This window comes from Pteropus vampyrus, unplaced genomic scaffold, assembly GCF_000151845.1.
Source record: "Pteropus vampyrus isolate Shadow unplaced genomic scaffold, Pvam_2.0 Scaffold116, whole genome shotgun sequence".
NCBI lineage: Eukaryota > Metazoa > Chordata > Mammalia > Chiroptera > Pteropodidae > Pteropus > Pteropus vampyrus.
The window spans coordinates 1,239,815-1,258,594 of NW_011888897.1; the positions used below are offsets into that span (position 1 = coordinate 1,239,815).

General features: G+C 38.9%; 1 protein-coding gene across 5 annotated transcripts in view; it reads right to left on the reverse strand.

Annotated features, from left to right (window-relative positions):
* Positions 1-323: 323 nt before the first annotated feature.
* Positions 324-18,780, reverse strand: part of SLC2A3 (solute carrier family 2 member 3) — a 28,436-nt gene continuing 9,979 nt past the window's right edge. For 2 of the 5 annotated variants that reach the window (XM_023534017.1, XM_023534018.1), the window contains exons 2-10: positions 11,166-11,258; positions 10,456-10,616; positions 8,268-8,508; positions 7,812-7,974; positions 7,315-7,502; positions 4,657-4,761; positions 4,174-4,275; positions 3,566-3,769; positions 324-2,796 (exon numbers count right to left, since the gene is read on the reverse strand). In XM_023534017.1, the coding sequence (XP_023389785.1) occupies positions 2,575-2,796; positions 3,566-3,769; positions 4,174-4,275; positions 4,657-4,761; positions 7,315-7,502; positions 7,812-7,974; positions 8,268-8,508; positions 10,456-10,502 (1,272 nt within the window). In that variant the 5' untranslated portion in view covers positions 10,503-10,616; positions 11,166-11,258 and the 3' untranslated portion in view covers positions 324-2,574. Of the gene's footprint in view, positions 2,797-3,565; positions 3,770-4,173; positions 4,276-4,656; positions 4,762-7,314; positions 7,503-7,811; positions 7,975-8,267; positions 8,509-10,455; positions 10,617-11,165; positions 11,259-11,649; positions 12,799-12,823; positions 13,025-13,830; positions 13,929-18,780 lie in introns of those variants that run through there. The other 3 variants (XM_011365778.2, XM_023534016.1, XM_023534015.1) reach the window with 3 other exon arrangements.

Consider the following 18,780-nt stretch of genomic DNA (forward strand, 5'->3'; position numbering starts at 1 on the left):
ATATAAAAGTCACATGGATGCCTTGACACCAATGTAGGATGAATTTTAGAGATCAAAGACTAGGAAAAATGAAGTAAGAAAGAACATAAGAGAAAAATAATTCTCACTGGGGAAAGAAAGGCAACATAATTTATTAACTATGCAAAGCAAGGCACTAAGGTATTTTCATTTCATCTGCACAGTAAACAAGTATTGCTACTTTCATATACACGAGACTCTTTTATAAGAAACGTACTCAAGTTTCTGAGTGGTCAAACCAGAATTTAAAGTGGATTTTGTTTTTAGAGGAAGGACAAAAACAAAACAAAACAAAAAAACCAAGCTTGGGATATAACATGTACATTCAGAATTTTTATTTCAAAACAAAGAACCACAGTAACAATAATAGAAAATCTATTTGGAAATATTCACAATCTGGTCACTGAGAAATGGGAAAACTTCCACAGTGCATTACTGCCAACCCACAATTTTTGAAAAGCCAAAAGTAGAGGTGCAGTTAGAGAAAAATCACCTGTCCCAGCAAAGCCCCATGCCACAGCTCTGTGAGTTTTTGTCCAAAGGCTCAACGACCAGAGGGAATGGTAAGAACCGAAATACTGTCTGTCATAGGCAAAGGTTTGGCTAAAGGGCCTGAAATATATAAGCACCAAGGAGGGAAAGGGAGATCAAGCAACTTATGACAAAGGGAATAGAGGGTAAGTGTCACTGGGGTACAATCTCATGTATAAAAATACTGGGAAACTAGACTGTGGAGGTGTCTGTGACCTGTGGCAAGTGTAAATACTTCCATCTCATCTAACTCTCTGAAAAGTTCCAGAGTTACAAGTCTTCAGTGTGTTTCTTATCCTCTTAAAAGAATGCCTTCTTCTCCCCCATGCCTCTACCTCTAGCACCCCCAGGAGGCCACATGTCCTGATTTCACACTCATTCCTACCCTCATTGACCAAGTCCAGAGTGAAGCGAAGTCCTCTCCAGGTTAGAAACAAAGCCACAGATGCAAATTCCACCCAGCAGAGGCAGTGTTACTTATATACAGAGGGCTGAGCTTTAACACATTCTATCCCAAAAGGGACTGTAGGGACATAGAGGAAATAAGTTACCAATAAACTACTTCCACTCAGAGCAAAGTGACAGTGCACATACATTCACTCATACATTCTCTCAAGTGTGGGGTACACTGCACATTTACTCATACTACCTCAAATGTGGTTTATGGGAAAGATTCAAGTGCCTTAAGGACACTTGACATAATACTATGATAACATGGTAACAGACAAAAACAGGCATGCGCTGACCCTAAAGCAACAAACACACTCCAACTAGATAATCATCATTTGGGAAAAATCCTCTCCCAGGGCTGAGGTTACAAATTCCAAGTTAGCTATGAACACTCTCCTCTGAAGTCTTTTAGCTATAGCTTAAAACAAAATAAAAATCAATATCTAAAAATCTCCTAAATAACAAAACGGAGAAATACCAAACCTTTACCAAGAACCAATATTTTAGGTTGCTCATTTAGAGGTCTCTCCCACCAGATGGATGGTAGGAGCACTTAAAAAAAAAAAAAAAAAATTGAGTCCACTATAAGAGGAATTAGTTGTTTGGTCCAGTGAGGGAAAAAGAGGATTGATTTCTACAAATAATCTTCCCTTTCCTGGACTGTATCCAAAATTAGAACCCATCAACCACCACTAACTACAATGCCCATCTTAGTAATAATCCTAGATTTCAAGTAATACTACATATAATCTTAAACAAAGAAAAAAGTTCCAAAGGAAACCAATAGCTTCTTTATACAGGCACATGACTTTTTTGAGAAATTGAACTTGAGAGTTTCCGTCCGAAGGACAAATTATTAAGAGGCAACATACAAACCTCACACACCACATCATACACCCGCCAATAACGCCATTTGTCTAAATTCTTCTCTTCTTATTAAACCATAACCTCTCCAGTATCAAATCTTCCACACTATAAACTCTTTAAGCACCTCCCTCTAACCTCAATTTCCTTCTGTTTTCATTATTTGGTAAAATTACTTTACTTAAAAAAATAAATATTTATGCAATATAACCAGAAGATAAAATAAATAAAACTCAAGTTAATTTGCTCTGCAGAGCTGTATAAAAGTGAGGAAGGTGCTCTTATATAATCCTTCTCTGCCTTCCACACTCTTACGCATGTCTGTTTCCTGGTGAGTCTGAGGTTGGGGAACTGCTCCCTTATTCTCACTCCCCTATTTGCCCTCATGAAACCATATTAGAACTTAAGGGAGGAAGAGCTGGCCAAGTCGTCAAACGCCAAGTAGCCAATCCTTCCTGAAATGAAGGTAGGTTCACTTGGTCTCTCCTAAACAGAAGAGAATGTCCAGGAAATGAAATGTTTAAAAAGCCATTGAAGATACAACTAACCCCAGCATTGGGTTCCTCTGAGTGCTCATGGAGTGTGGGGATGAGAGAAGAATCAAGTAGCAGCATTCAGAAACAGTCCTGGGTTACAACCTGATGAGGCCTCTCCCTCGATGGGGAGAGGTTGCTTTTTCACGCTGGGAGGGAGGTGGGACGGAGGCATGGCTTAAACATTGGTGTCGGTCTCCTTAACAGGCTGGATGCTGTTCATCTCCATAACCGGGCCTTTCTCAGCTCTATTATTAGCTGCCTGTGCCTGCCCTTCAAAGGCTCGTGTGATTTCCTCAAAAGTCCTGCCACGAGTCTCAGGGACTTTGAAGAAGGTGAAGACCAAGAAGATCACAAGGAAGGCGGCGAAGACAATAAAAACGTAGGGTCCTAAGTAGAACTATGAAAGGATACAAAAAAAAAAAAAAAAAAGTGTTGATATAAAAATTTGGTCACTGACAAACTCGTTTCCCTCACATTTGTATTTCCAATAGACTTCAAGCTATCGCCCTTTCATATTTAATGAAAACAGGAAGGTTTCTTCAGAGAGTCATTCATGATTCTATTGCTAACTTTCTGGAGTTCTGTCATTTTATGTCGTTCCTTTTCCTGTTCATTGAAGTTAGCTGCTTCCAAATACCTATTGAGTATTTTATGATTTTTGATTATTATTTTTAAAATCTAGATTAGGAAAGACTCAGAGAAATAGGAAATGCATTCTAAATGTATATCGCAAGTTCCTTTATTTAATAAATCAGCTCCAGGTCATTTTATAGTAGGACCCACCTCATTCATTAACATCCTGTGCATAGTGAGCCTTTAAGACCATGAAGCCATAATGCTAGTTCGAATGATGAATTTTATGTATTGGTTTGGAATCCTTTGAGGTTTATCACTATCATTCTGTTTTTCTCGGTAAAACTATGCCTGTATCCTCTCAGACGAGTGGCATTTTAAAAGTTCTCCGTTTTACCCTCTTGCTTCAACCTTTTCTATCATTCCTTTTTTTTTTTTCCCCTGTATCATTAAAAATGAAGGGGAAAAAAACTGGGTTGAAGCCCTTGAGAGCTCATCTTAAATGGTATCAGTAATCATATCATAAACATGTTGGCTTATGAGGGCTGATTTCGAGATGTGCTAGGTGAGTCATTTTGCTTTAATTTGCTTACCGCAGCTGAGGGGAAGAGGAGCCCGACCAAAAAGTTGGAGGTCCAGTTGGAACAACCGGCCACAGCCATTGCAGCTGGGCGGGGTCCCTGGCTGAAGAGTTCAGCCACAATAAACCAGGGAATGGGGCCTGGGCCAATTTCAAAGAAGGCCACATAGACCAAGATAGCCCCAATACAGACAAAGCTCATCCCATTAAACTGATCCTATATAAGGAAGGAAGAGAGGAAAGTTAATGAGATTGAGTGCTGCCTGACACTGAAAAGCTCCTGCTGAATCCTACCCATGTGATCACACATATATCATTGTGCACTAGATCATTTCATCAATTGTAAAATAGGAATAATTACCTCAAGATTACTTTAAGAATTAAATCACATAATGTATTTTACAAGCTATATGTTATACAGCTGTAAGAATCATAGCAATTTAATTACCTATCTGTATAATCTACTTTTCTTCAAACTCTGGGCATGCTGCTTCTCCAAAGTTGATAATCTCCAACCCCAACCACCCACTTCTGTCACAGAGTCAACTGTAACCTCTCCTTTCCTCCTCCCCTCCCTTTCCTTCCCCCAAAGAGCACTCACCTTTAATGAAAAGCACTAACCTTTAATAACAAAGCAATAGTCATGAGGATGGAACAACAAGCCATCCCTCCCAGGCCAATCAGATGTAGAGTCCTCCTTCCTGCCCTTTCCACCAGAAACAGCTAAAAGAATAATATAACATGAAACTTCTGCTTTCACAAATAAAGATGCTGTATGAGCTACATGAATCTGCTTTACCAGTAGCAGGGTTCTCGTTAAGAGACACATTTACCCCCTTCCAATTCGAAGTTTAAAAAATCCTATTAACACTTTCAACACCTCCCTCTTTCCCAAACATTCTATATTCGTTTGAAGAGAGTGAAGACTATTTACATACGTCATTCAATATCTTTTTCCCCAAAGAGGAATTAAACAACAACAAAAAAGTTTAAATAATAATAGGGAGGTGGAAGGAGAGGCAATCTATCTTTGAACATGTGTAGCAAGAATTCCTCCTCTTCTTACTCCCACTTCCCCCCAAATGATCAAACCATCCAACTTACAGAAACCACAGTGAAGATGGTATTAACCACACCCGCACCAATGGTGGCATAGATGGGCTCCTGAACACCTGCTTCTTTGAAGATTCCTGTTGAGTAATAGAACACCTAGAAGGAAACAAAAGAAAATGCAACTTTCGAACAGCTATTGTCCATGGCCAATGGCGGCTAAATAGAAGCATTGAAAAATAACCTTGAAGTTCCAGGAAACAAAGAGTCCTTTTAATCTTCTGTATCTTATCTCTATTCTCTTTTTAATTCTCTTCAATTCTAGCTACTCATTTGCATTTTTTACTTTAACTATGATTACTTCTGCTACTCCTTTTAGTCGCTTCCTTATGTCTACTTTATTCACTTATATGTAAAGGTGTGGTTTAAGTCTTATTAAGTTTTTCAATGGACAATTTCCCGAAGCCTCAAAACAGTGACAGGCATACTGAGGTCCCAATTCGATAGTGAAGAAATTGAGTACCCTTGGCCTGCTTGTATAATCAGTAGCAGAACTATAGTTTATATATTTTAATATATACTATTAAATAAACTACTACATATTTCATACATATTATTTATATTATTTGTTAAACACTGTGCTAAAACATAGTTTCTGCAACTATCAGAGTTTAAAAGATATCAAAATATTGGACTCAGATCTTAAGTTAACAAGGGAACAGTATCTATATCAGGTTCAGTCAGTCCCTCAGGTTTAATTCAGGAATTTACTATTTCACTCAGAGTATTTGCCTCTGCAGTAGTTATTGTCAGGGTTTTTGTTTGTTTTATTTTAATGAATATAATATGCTTCCACAATGGGATTTACCTTCTCAAGAAACAACTCTTCAAATCCTCACAACCTAAGATAGAAACTATGTATATCTATATTTTAAAAAATAAGGTTATGGTTGTGCTTTTGAAACAGGTTTGTAGAGTCAGCTTTTTGAACAGTTAAAACTAGCAATGAATACTTATGCCAGTTCTCTTCTTTATATAAAAGTGTATACATCAAAAACCTAATGAATACGTACACATCCCAAGTAAATTTCTTATAGTAAAATTACCTTGCTATCTGGTGCCACCAAACCAGGTGAAGCTAACTTTTTTCTCATCTTACCTAAAAGCAGTTTTATTCCACTAGATAAACATTATTCAACCTCTTACCCCCTGCCTTTTTAAAGAGAAATTGGAAAACATCAATTACTTAAAGGTATAGAAAACTCATCTTCACACACCATTTCCTGAAGCGGGAGGGGTCTGTCCTGAAGAGTGCCTATCAATCATTTGCAATTTTCCAAGAGTGGTCTTTTTCTGATCCTATTTTGCAAAGTCCAGACTGGAGTCTAAATTATGCATCCTAGACACTAGCAAGGCACCTAGGGTGCATACTTTAAGGGAGCCATCACTCTCAGGAATATGCACCTGCACCTACCTACATCAATGCCTCACTCAAGTCCCAACCCTGCTGCTCTGGAAAGTTTTGAGAGTGATTTTTCAAATGAGGAGATTTGAGACTGGAATCCAGCAAATCACCCTAGAGGCTTTTTCAACAACCTTTACTTCCAGGATCTGATATAACAGCCTCTAATACCTCATGAGAAGCAGTTATTTCAAACACAGGTACAGTAGTCCTGGCTTTTTCTGCGGGGGACACGTTCTAAGTTCCCCAGTGGATGTCTGAAACTGCAGATAGTACCAAAAACTACATTTTTTCCTATACATACATACATTCCTATGATAAATTGTAATTGATAAATTTGGCACAGTAAGAGATTAACAACATTAATAATAAAATAAAACAACTGTGACAATAAAATAAGGGTTACTTGAACACAGCACTGCAATGCTAATACAGTCTATCTGACAACCAAGTCGGCAGCTAAATACTTTATCTGCAAATGGATAGAAGGTACAGTAATACCTTTTCTTCCCACAATCAAGACTCAAAAGCAGGAGGCCGATATCTGCAAAGAATATAAGGGCTACCTGCCAAATGTTACCTTGAATTTTGCCCCCCACTTTAAACTATCTATTCTAGTTGTAAAAAAGTCTCTATTCTAGTTGTAAAAAAGAAATAGACTGGGAAGGCCACCTCAGTCTGAAGTTGCCAGTATGCCTCTAGTCCTCTTGAATTGATTTCCTAATTGGTCCCCAGGGTTTTACACTGATTTTAGAATCTAAGATCCTGGAGAAAAGCCAAGGCACATCAATTTTCAGATCTACTCTGGCTGTATAACTTACATTATCACTGATGACATCATACAAGATAGATCAGAGTTAAAGAGGGCTGGAAATAAAAAATAAGTGGTCAAAAAAGAATTTATAAAAATTAGATAAATTCGTGTTGCTCTACATGTCAAAAAAAAAGCCTAGAAGAAGACAAATGTTAACTATCCATTCCAAGACTAAGGGTGACAAATTTTTTCATTTATATTTATTTTCTCATTTTTCCACATGGAAAACATCAACTATAAATAAAATTTTAAGAACTAAAAACAAAACCAAATAAAAACCAGGACAATCAACATTTTATGAGTGGCTGCTATGTGACAAGCATTGTGAGGGATTCTCTATGTAAAAAGGTGAGCAAAAACTAATGCTATTCACCTTTGGTCAGAGGTTTTAAGTGGGATATTGTAGGGCACCTTGTACAGAAAAACCGATACTCACAGCGTTGATTCCAGAGAGCTGCTGAGAGAGCTGGAGCATGATGGAAATCATGATGGGCTGTTGGTAACTGCGTACTCTAAAAAGTTCCAGCACAGTGACTTGCTTTTCCTGTGCCATCCTAACACTCTCCTCTTTCATCTCCTGGATGTCTTGAGCCACATCCTGGGTGCCCCACAACTGCTGGAGGACTGGAAAAGAGAACAAAGAGGAAAGGATAAAGTGCTGTCCCCAAGTTCATTTTTCCCATAAGATGGCTGGGGAAGAACCACAGGAGATGAGCCCTGGACATGGCTAACCAATCAGCATCCATATCTTAACTTATCTTCTCACCTCATTCATCAGGAATTGAAAGTTCCCAACTTAAGAGTAATAAGAAAACTCTATTTGGGTTCTGAGGGGCAGGGAAAGGAGATGACATAAAATAGGATCCAGTATCCTCATCCTAAAACAAACCACAACCCTAACATGCCTACAGTGAAGGTGTGAAGGATACTCACTCTTCTTAGCACTCTCCTCTTCCTTCCTGTTAATGAGCATGAATCTAGGACTTTCAGGGCAAAATGGAAGGGCTATACTTTGCAGGATAGCTGGAAGGATGGTGAAACCCAACAGCACAGGCCAAAGATCTTCGCTCCCTAAGATGAATTTCAGGCCAAATATCTAGAAACGAGCCAAAGATAATACTATAAATTCCGTACTTTATAGGCCACAAATTGATTAAAACAAACAAAAAGTTCAGAAAACCACCCACGCTTTTACCACAGGAAAAGAAGATATTTCTTTTCCTTTCTCTACCCTGCCTGCTTCTTCATCTGTTCTCTCATAGCTATAATGATAATATCTGGAATATGTATTGTAGAATATGTGCCAGACATTCTTTTTAGTGCTTTATCTATGTAACTCATTTAATGAGCCATGAAACTAACACTCATTAAGTTTAAGTTCTAGAGTACCTGGGCCACCAGAATCCCGATGACGATGCCCAGCTGGTTGAGCGTGCCAAAGGCCCCCCGCAGGGCAGTAGGAGATACCTCTCCAATGTACATGGGCACAAAACCTGTGCAGAGTCCGCAGAAGAGGCCAATAACTAACCGGCCCAGGATCAGCATTTCAACTGACTCTGCTATTTTGGCGAATCCCATAAGGCAGCCACCAGTGATAGCCAACAGATTGACGATAAGCATTGAATTGCGCCTGAAAGGTTAAACAAAGACAAGTAAAGTTAGCAAAACAGGGCCTATCCTTCCCCTTCTTTCCTAATTCTACTCTTCCCTACACACATCTTTTCTTTTGGTCTAACTTTTCTACTCCCTATCATCAGAACACTTTTAGTCGGGATAACCAAGATCAATGGTTCTTAATACACCTTTATACGCATAAAACTCACCTAGAGAACTTGGTTAAGATTCTCCTCTCTAGGGAGCGTTTGAGATCTCTCTTCTCAACAATGTTTTCAGTTTGGCTCAAGCTCATAAAAATTCTTAAAAAAAAAAAAATTCTCCTCTCCAAGTCCTAGCTGTGGCCTAGCATTTTAGCAAGCACTTTAGGCCACTGGTCCACAAACTAAGAGATTCAGCTAGGAATTTGCTAGAAATTAAAAACTGTCCCCTCTCACCATAGATTTATTAAATCGTTAGGTTTGATTCAGGGGTGAGGCCCAGCAATCTGTGTTCCAAAAAGCCCTCCAGGTGACTGGTGTAAGCTAGAGCCTGAGAACTACTGCCCCAGGCAATTCTGATATTGCCAGTCCATGAACACACTCAAGAAATTTTTGGACCAATGCTTCTCACAGCATTTAGGTATAATGTAGTTGTTGCTTAGCTATATCATCAACATACTAACGATGCTAGACTATTTCAGACAAGTTTTTCTGCATCAGAGAAAATTTTATGCACAAAGCAGTCAACTTCAGCTCTCCTTCTCTAGGCTGGACTGTGGTGACGCCATTAATAATTAGTACTGATAACCAGTATCAAATAATAAATTACTGCATTTATGCACTAAAAATGTGGGAGGCAGAGCCACTGAAACAGCTGATCAAAGGCAGAAGTAAAAGATTAACATTGAAAATTTACTAAAGCTTTTGAGAAGAACCAGCACCACCATACTTCGACAGTGACTCTTGACCCGGGTGGCCCATTGGAATTACTTGAGGAGCTTTGGAAAATACTGATACTCTGTCCCATCCCCAGGGATGTTGATTTAATTGGCTTGCAGTGTGGTCTAGCACTGAGACTTTTAAAAGCTCCCCAGGAGATCCTAAATGTGCAGCCACAGTAGAGAACCCTTTTAAGAGAAAAAGCTCATCCCTCATCCTCAATTTTACCTTTCTCTGCTTTCCTATCCCCATTTCCCCCCTCCTCTACTGGTTCTTTTGCTAATAAAATAACAATAGGAAGAAGCCATGTTAGATATGGGAAACCCATACTAAAAATTTTGATTACTTTAGCATACAAAACGTAGCCTCAAAAACAAACAAACAAAAAAATCAAACATTATTAAAGAAAATAGGTTGCTTTCATTTTTTTAAAACCTGAATTCCATTTATGCTTCCAGAACACCTAATTAGCAAATTAAATGGTTCCTTCACCAGTCATTACTAAGAGTATTCTACTCTCTAAGACATTTTATTAAGCCAGCAAAAGAAAGTAAGAAGACTCAATTTTCTTTTTTCAGGAAAAAACATTTCAGTTCAGTTACTTGGCCATTATCCGCATTTGCCAAAGACCTGGGATTACAAAATATTTCTTCCCACTCCTGCTGTGTAAAATAATTAAAACATTTTCACGAAACCCCAAAACTTTTAAGAAAAGCAAACAACTTCTAACCTTGTAAATAAAGTATGTTTCTGGGAAACTCCATAGTGAATTTCACTAGAAAATAACCGAATTAGTTTAAACTGTACTGCAAAGGCCAAATCATTCACATGGCACATCTCTTGATGGCTGGGTGGAAGCTATGCAGGGTAGCAGAGCTCCAAGCAAGAAGAGACATATTCAGTGAGAGTTGGACTAGATTTTCCCTTAATCAGAATTTGAGGTTCTCTCATTCAAATGCATCATCACCTTCCCATCCTAATTCTCAATACTTGTCTTCACTGCAACCAGAACAGCCCCTCCTTGCCCAGTTTCTGGTCAATACCTGCCAAAGCGGTTGACAAAGAGTCCAACGGAAAAGGATCCAATCATACCACCAACAGAGAAGATGGCCACAGACAGGGACCAGAGGGACGTGAGTAGCACCTCACTGGGAGGGTTTTCTAAGTTTTCTTCCAGAGTGTAATTGATAAAGTCCTTTATGATCTGCAAATTAAAACGGTTGGTGGGAGGGCAGATTGTTAAATTTGGATGAGAAAAAAGACAAATATTGGGGATCTTCCCCTCCCTAAGGGAACAGCATTACAATCACTAACTACTTCATAGATAGAGAAGCAGGAAGATGACTAGATGGAGATGGAAGAGACAGATACCATGGGAGTTAATGTTACTAATTCTGAATAGAATAACTTAATTGTTCTGAAAATCGCAGTAGATAGTAGCACTGATATTCAGTGATCACCCCAGCCCTCTTTTAAGAGACCTCCACTTTCTTTGCAACTAACCCCTAAGAGATAATAAAGAAAGTATATCAACGCAGAGTGAGAGGAAGAATGGGTACAGTTCAGGGTATAGGGAGCAACTGAGCTTTTTGTTCTGAAAAATAATTCATGTAGACTTCCCTAATATCATTCTCCCTCTTCAGTCTTAGCCAAACTAGATACAAAGTTTGTTAGAAATTCTTAATTCTTGAAACCCAACTTAAAGGAATACTTTCTCTATTCCAAATTCTAATTCCAGTTGCCTGGCACTCACCGTTTCAGGGGCATTGATGACTCCAGTGTTATAGCCATACTGGAAAGAGCCTATGGTAGCAATGGTGATGGCAAAGACCAGCGGTGCGGTCACCTGGAGGGGTGGGAGTGGGGGTGGGGAAGGGAACAAACAACCTTTTAAAACTCTTGATTGGAAAATTAGGATCAGTTGGCCTATGAGTGGTATGAAAACTTGATGAGAGTTAGGTGAGGAATGCAGAACACAAAGGAACAGTTTATCACTGACGAACTTATCTGGAGGTATATGGACAAGCATGCAGAGTGAATTTAGGAAAAGGGGCAAGGAAATTTGGGAAGGAAAAGTTAAGAGGAACCGGGTTAGTTTGGAAGCACTAAAAAAACTGCCTCAGGTGAAAAAAAAAAGCAAACGATTGTTCTGAGGAATGAAAGAATTAGGAGGGCACAGGAAGACAGGATTCCTAAGAACAGATTATTTAGGCAACAGTTAGATCTTGCAGTCTCGCCTGTAGGCTGATTTCACAGACACCCTGGAGTGGTGCTGGTGGTGGTGTGTCTTCACCACTGAGCTTCTCTTTTGTCTCTCTCTGGATCACGTATCCATCGACCCGCTGCATCCCAGCCCCACGTGAAATTCTTCCAGTTTACTTAAAATTGTACTGCTGTCCCCCACCCAGCAGGGGGAGAGCACAAGTTCACTCCCAGCCCAACACAGAGGAGACATCTCTTGGCGGGGGAGGGGGTAAAAATCAAACCAGTCATCTCTCAGCTTACTAGAATAATTCAAGTGGGTATTATCGTGGATTTCGCCTCAGGGTAGCTCAACATTTATACCTGAGGCCATCCTCTACAGGACCCAAACACTCCTTAAACTCCTCTCTCTGGTCAGACAAGAGTGGCAGGCTGCTGATTTTCAGTTCCCCAAATGGACCTTGCCGCCCAGGCAACGAGGCACAAGCACCCCTGCCAGTGCAGAGCTCTTTCCGTTTAATCCATTTCCCTTTCATAAAAACCTCTTTTCCCCTCATCAGTACCATCCTCGAGGGCTTTTTCCTCTTCCCATTTTTTCATCCCTTCTCTTATCTTCGTTTTCAAATAAGTTTACCTTAGTGAAAATGCCTCTCTTCCTACAAATACGGCATACAAAACACACAATAATATATTACTGTACCACGCTCACACAGTCATAGCCACGATGGGAAGGACGACTGGAACTCCCTCTCTTTAGTATCCAGGGGAATCCCAGAGGTCATAGAACAGATGACTGGACACTGACCCAAGCCCTCAAACCAATCTCAGGTCTTTTTAAGGTCTAATGCTTCCATAGAAATTCTCATACTGCTTCCAGGCCCACACTAGGAATCAACACAAGCGAGCAGTCTCGGATGCTTATCCTCAGATGAGTGTAATTATGTAAAATAATCCTGAGCAACAAACACAACTTCTCTGGATGATTTTCCCTAGGACAGGAAGGTGACAGAACAGAGATAAATCCTTTATAGGGCATGACATTAAGAGAGAACTGGTGAAACTGTAGCATCACAGGCTGGCGAAGAAATGAAAGGGCCTGAAAGATGGCTAGTGACAGAATAAAACAGAATACAGCAATCATCATTACGGTTTGCCTTTCCCAGCATACTCCAAACAAGCAAAAATAACTGGTAATTGCATCATTCTTACCTTCTGTGTCCCCATGGCCCTAATTTAATTATTTTCGAATCTTCAAGAAAGATCTAGGGGTGGGATTCCAGAGACGCTTCTTCCAGACCACAAAACCTTCAAAATGTCCTTCACTGCCAGCAAGTTCTTCTGGTCCTCACTAATGCTCTGTATCTCGCGCTCTCACCGTTAGAGAGAGCATCAGGCACATTTTTATAGTTTCTGCAAAGGGTGGAGCCTAAGAAGGAGCCGAGCCCCCCCGAGCCCCTCCCCTGACACGCCCCAAATAATCCCGTGACCTTTCGGAATTTTGTAACCTCTAATTCAGCCCCCACCCTAGTCCAACTACTCCCTCCGTGCCCACTTTAAAAACCACATCCTTCGCCCTCCCCACTACGCTTTTTTAAGCTAGTCCCCCTTCCCTATTCTACTAGCAGATACAGCCTCTTAGTTTCACAGACAAAGTGCTACAGAAAAGCCTGGAGGTAGGGCAAATACGCTTTATTTTTTGCTCTTGCATCTGCTCAGAATTGAATCAATCTGTAAAAAGATGAGAATAAATGCTATCTGTAAGGCAAAGTCGAGTGAGTGCTACTATCTGAGAGTTAAGGTTGTTTGAAGGAGTGTAAACAGAATTCATGATCTGATGAATTTATCAGCTACTTTTTGATTGTTGGCCAGGTCTACGATCTTGAAGGAGAGGGAAGGACAATCTGGGAGGAGAAAACGGAGGCAAGAATTTGCCAGTTTGGGGCTCTACTTGTCCTCTGATTAGCAAAATCAATCACTCCGGGTAGGAAGGAAACCTGAATATCCAGAAGCCAGACCAACTCCCCTAATCTGCAGGAAGAAGAGAATCAACTGCCTGTGGGATATGATCCAAACTCCTTAATATGGCATTCACCATACCACTCATTCTGAATTTTAGCCATTCTGCAAATTTTGCCTCTGCTCTCAGATTTACAGCATCTAGAGATGGAACAATTATCAAATTCAATTAAACAAGTATTGATTGGCTGAGCACACACTATGTATCAGGTACTCTCCAAGAAGCTGGGGATTCATCAGTAAATAGGGCAAAAAAGTCCTGGCCCTTAAGGGATTTACAGGATTTCCCCGATTCAACCTAAGGAAAAAAAAAAAAAAGGGGGGGGCAGGTTGGGGGCAAGGCCAAATGATTCTTACACAACGGGAGAGAATTATCAATATATTAACTATGGACTATGAATTTCCTGAAAGAAAAGTATGAGGTAAATATCTCATTCCTAAGCTATACAAGAAAACAGTAGAAAAAAACAGATAAAAATGGAAAGAGAGGAGGATGCAGGATAACAAAAGGAGAGAGGAGGCTCCAGTGTGAGAACAAACAAAGCAAAACAAACTACTGGTTAAAGAGTTGGGTAAGTAAGAGAAAATATAGATTTGAAGGAAGAGAAATATCATTGGTCAAATTCCTAATGCCCATTAATTTGTCACCCAGCAACCCTTTCAATATGGGGGGAGAGGGTGTGTGTTGAGAGAAACACAAGTTAAATGAACACAATTTTTCTAAGTTGGAGGAAGTGCATATTCCTTTGGGCATTTGGTTGAGGGCCTAGAATACAAACTGAAACAACTGGACCTGAAACAAACCAGATTATGTTATCCCTTTTCTTTAAATGAGGGTATTTTCTAAATCTGATTGTTAGCTGAGAGAACTGAGGACAAGTTGGACCGTGAGATCCAAGAAAATCTTCCCTGAGGACGCACCTCCCCTCCCCCATCTCACCCTGTCTTCCAGGAAACAAGGAGCCTGAAGGCCCCTTTAGTTACCACAGCAACTGAATTTAGCAGCCAAAGGACAAAGAATTTCCCGTATGGCAGCGCTGTCCAATAGAAATATAATTTGAACCACTTACATGATATTAAATTTTCTAGTAGCCACATTAAACATTTAGAAGGAAACAAGAGAAATTAATTGCAATAATTATTTTATTTGACCTAATATATCCAAAATATCAGTTCAGCACGTAATCAGTGTAAAAATATGTGAGTTTACTTTTTCCCTACCAAGTCTTTGTGATGAAATATGTATTTTACATTTACAACGCATCTCCATGTTAGACTAGAAGTTTTCTACAGTTAAATACGTTGTTCTACCAAAACAATAAATTTGAGTTTATGGGAAAATATTTTAAATTGCTTCAATTTTAAAATAATTAAAATGAGCAGGTCAATTCTTCAGTTGCAGTACCCACATGTAAGTACTCAATAACCACTTGAGGCTCTGGGCTGGATCTTATAGCTTGCAGTAGGACCACCCCATGCCGTTTTTATCTCTAGTCTTTTCTCCATTCTTTTCTTATCTTTGGCTTTATTTATTATTTGTCTCACAATATCATTCTTGGCTCTAAATCACTTCGTCTTTTCTTTCTCCCTCTCTCTAACCTTAGAATAATTATTTTTTAAATGTTTTGCAAGAGCAAATGGCACCAGTAAAAGAGCAGGTCGGTCCTACCCCTTTCATTTACTCAGAGCAGGCTCCAATGTAATTCAGAGCACGATGTTTGCCCCAGTATTTATTTGCTCCATATTTATTGAAGGAATAAATGAAATAATTGTGAAGGCCCAGGATTATGCCTGTCCCAAAAGAATCTGTGTAAAACCACTATGGACAAAGATCACACTGAGAGCCAAGTTTTAGATGTTTGTTATCTGTAGAATTTTTTTACTCTTGGTAAAAAGGAGGGAGGGTGAAAGGAAAGGGATCTGAAACCTGTGTTCTCTGGCTAAACTCAGTCTGAGAAAATTACTTTTAAAAATGATAAAATGCTAGGCATTTTTAGTAGGGAGAGACAGTATTCTACTTTTAGCAATATATATTTGACAGGTTAAAAAAAAAAGGTTACGACTGGAATTCAACTGAAATCTCAAGAATGTAAAAGTATGCTAAACCTTGAGACAAAGACTTAAGTGGGGCCTAATCTGACGCTCAGAAACCAGTTCAATACAGAGTTAGGTACAGATTTAGGCAATCCTTAACCCTGGGCAACAGATAATAGTTGCTCAATACAATTGTTTGATAATGTGTTTGGGAGAGATTGGTTGGTTGTTGGAGTCTTCCGGGCACTTTGAGAGTAGGGCCCACTAGATTCTAAGCCCCAGTCAGGAGTCACAGCTCAGGTGATCCATGTAGAGGGAGTATATATTAGGGTAGGCCCACAAGTAAATGTCCTAAAGTATGTGTTCTGTGTTGTTTGATTCCTGTGAGATGTTCTCCCATTTTTACTGAAAAAGAAAGAGGTGGAAAGGTGCCAATAAATTTCAAAACTGAATAGGTTGGGAAGGAATGCTATGGAATTCCTACTTAATTGTTTAACGTGGGGCTCTGTAGAATTAAGGCAATGAATGGAATAATGGTCTGAAATCCCTTTGATCCAAATGTAGATATCTGCAGGCAGAAATCTCAATCCTAGTGTCATGTTACTCTGTGAGAGGATGTCTGCTAGTGTGATAACCAAGCGGGAAAACAAACAAACCCCAAATCCTAAAGTGAAGTAATAACCATAGGGCTTTAACCAGTTCCAAAGTAAAGACAGGGGAAACTGCCTCTTTCACAGAACAATGTAAATGGCATTTCAAAACACACAAACAAGTTAATGACTGCTCTAAAGTCCGCCAAGGTTAGTTCCACTCATTGCTTGTATTTGTAATATTCCTCATAAAGAACAACTTTTGTTACAGCATGTTATTTTTAATCTTCCTTTATTAGTTTAGGTGTAGGCAGAGTTCATTTTGAATCTGAAAACACTGTAGAAAAAACACCCCCAGGGTGAAGAAAGAAAAAGATTGAGAAATGTTGATTTTCCTGTCTAAACTGGATTGCAGCTATGCATCACTAAGGGGTCTTACCTCCAACAATTTCCTTCAAAAATTAATCCATCAGACACCATGCTAGATGAATTGTCCTAAATCAAAATTTTGATCATATCAATCTCCTGTGCGAACATCTTCAATGGTTGAATAAAGTCTAGATTAGTCCTGCTCAATAGAAATATAATGTGAGCTACATATGAAATAATATTCCATTGTCTGGATGTACCACAATTTATCTATTCACCTACCAAAAGACATCTTGGTTGCTTCTAAGTTTTGGCAATTATAAATAAAGCTGCTATAAACATTTGTATAAATTAAAGAGAAATGTAAACTAAAACAACAATGAGGCACCATACCTATTAGAATGACCAAAATCTGGAACACTGACAACATCAAATGCTGATGAGAAAGTGATGAAACAGGAACTCTCTCATACATTACTGATGGGAATACAAAATGATATAGCCAGTTTGGAAGATAGTTGGGTGGTTTCTTACAAAATTAAACATACTCTTACTATATGAACCAGCAATCATGCTCCTTGGTATTTACCCAAAGGAATTAGAAACTTACATTCACACAAAGACTTCCACACAGATGTTTATAGCAGTTTTATTCATAGTTGCCACAACTGGAAAATAACCAAGATATCCTTTAAGAGGCGAATGTATAAACAAACCGCGGTACATCCATATAATGGAAAATTATTCAACATTAAAAAAAAAAAGAGCTATCGAGCCTCAAAAAGACATGAAGGACCCTTAAGTGTGTATTAGTAAGTGAAAGAAGCCAATCTGAAAGAATATATACTATATGGTTCCACCTACACCACATTCTTCAGAAGGCAAAACTATGGAGATAGTAAAAAGATCACCTGTTGCCAGGGATATGAGTGGGGGTGGGAGGAGAGATGAATAGGCAGAGCACAGAGGATTTTTAGGGCAGTGAAACTATTCTATATGATGCTGTAATGATGGATTCATGTCATTATACATTTGTCCAAATCCACAGAATGTACAAGACCAAGAGTGAACCCTAAAATCTATGGACTTCGGGTGCTTATGATGTGTCAATGTAGGTTCTTCAGCTGTAATAAGTATACTGCTTTGGTGGGAGAGGTTTATAATTGGGGAGGCTATTCATGGTGGGGGAGGGGAGCAGTGGGTATATGGGAAATCTCTGTACCTTTCTCTTAATTTTGCTGTGAACTTAAAACTCTCAAAAAATCTAAAGGAAAAAGATGACCAATTCCTTATATAAGCAATCTTCTCCAATCTTGAAAGCAGAGACTGTGCTCATTTCATTTCTGTGTCTCTTCCTCCAACATCATTCCCATCACCCTCTCAATAGTTGAAACAGTATATTATTTAGAATAGTTATTTGATAAGTATTTTAGAGGAATTAAATAATTTCATTTTGGAAGCAAACAGTTCTGTATGAGAGAGAATGTATTGACTGAACATAAACTCTTCATTCTTATTGGTAAACCAGAATGGCAATCAAAAATTTATAATCTGTCTCATCAATGTCACTAGCACAACTCGTTTTTTAAGCCTGCCTAATTAGTCAACTAGCCTTGCTCCTTGTTTTCTCTTTAATGAAACCAATTATTAATTTCTATTGAACAATTAATCACTTGGTAAGAACATCCTATGAAAAGAACAGTGAAGTTTGCTATTTAATACCATACCTCTAAACTTCTTTGAATATATGCCTTTATTTAGTACTTATCTCTTTAGAAACTTCATTTCATGCTTTTAAATCTGTCAATTCTAAGTAATTTTTTTTTGGATTAAGTACTCTTTAATACTTAGCAGAGATTAAATTGATTCTACCAGGCCATAACATCATATATATCATACTTATTGTTAATAATCAATAATAATAATAATAATATGTCAGAATATGCCCTAAACAATATTTACCAAGATAAGTGGTTCATTACAGTTGATAAAGGAAGATCTGAAGAAAAAGGAAGAACCAGGTTACTAAGAGGAGGGAGTGTCTATGTCACAATTCAGACTACGAAAACCACTACCTTACACAACAGTTGCCCACAATTCAGCCCTAGAATCTCCCTAATCCCTATATGCCAAACAATTTCTGAAAAGCAGCACAGA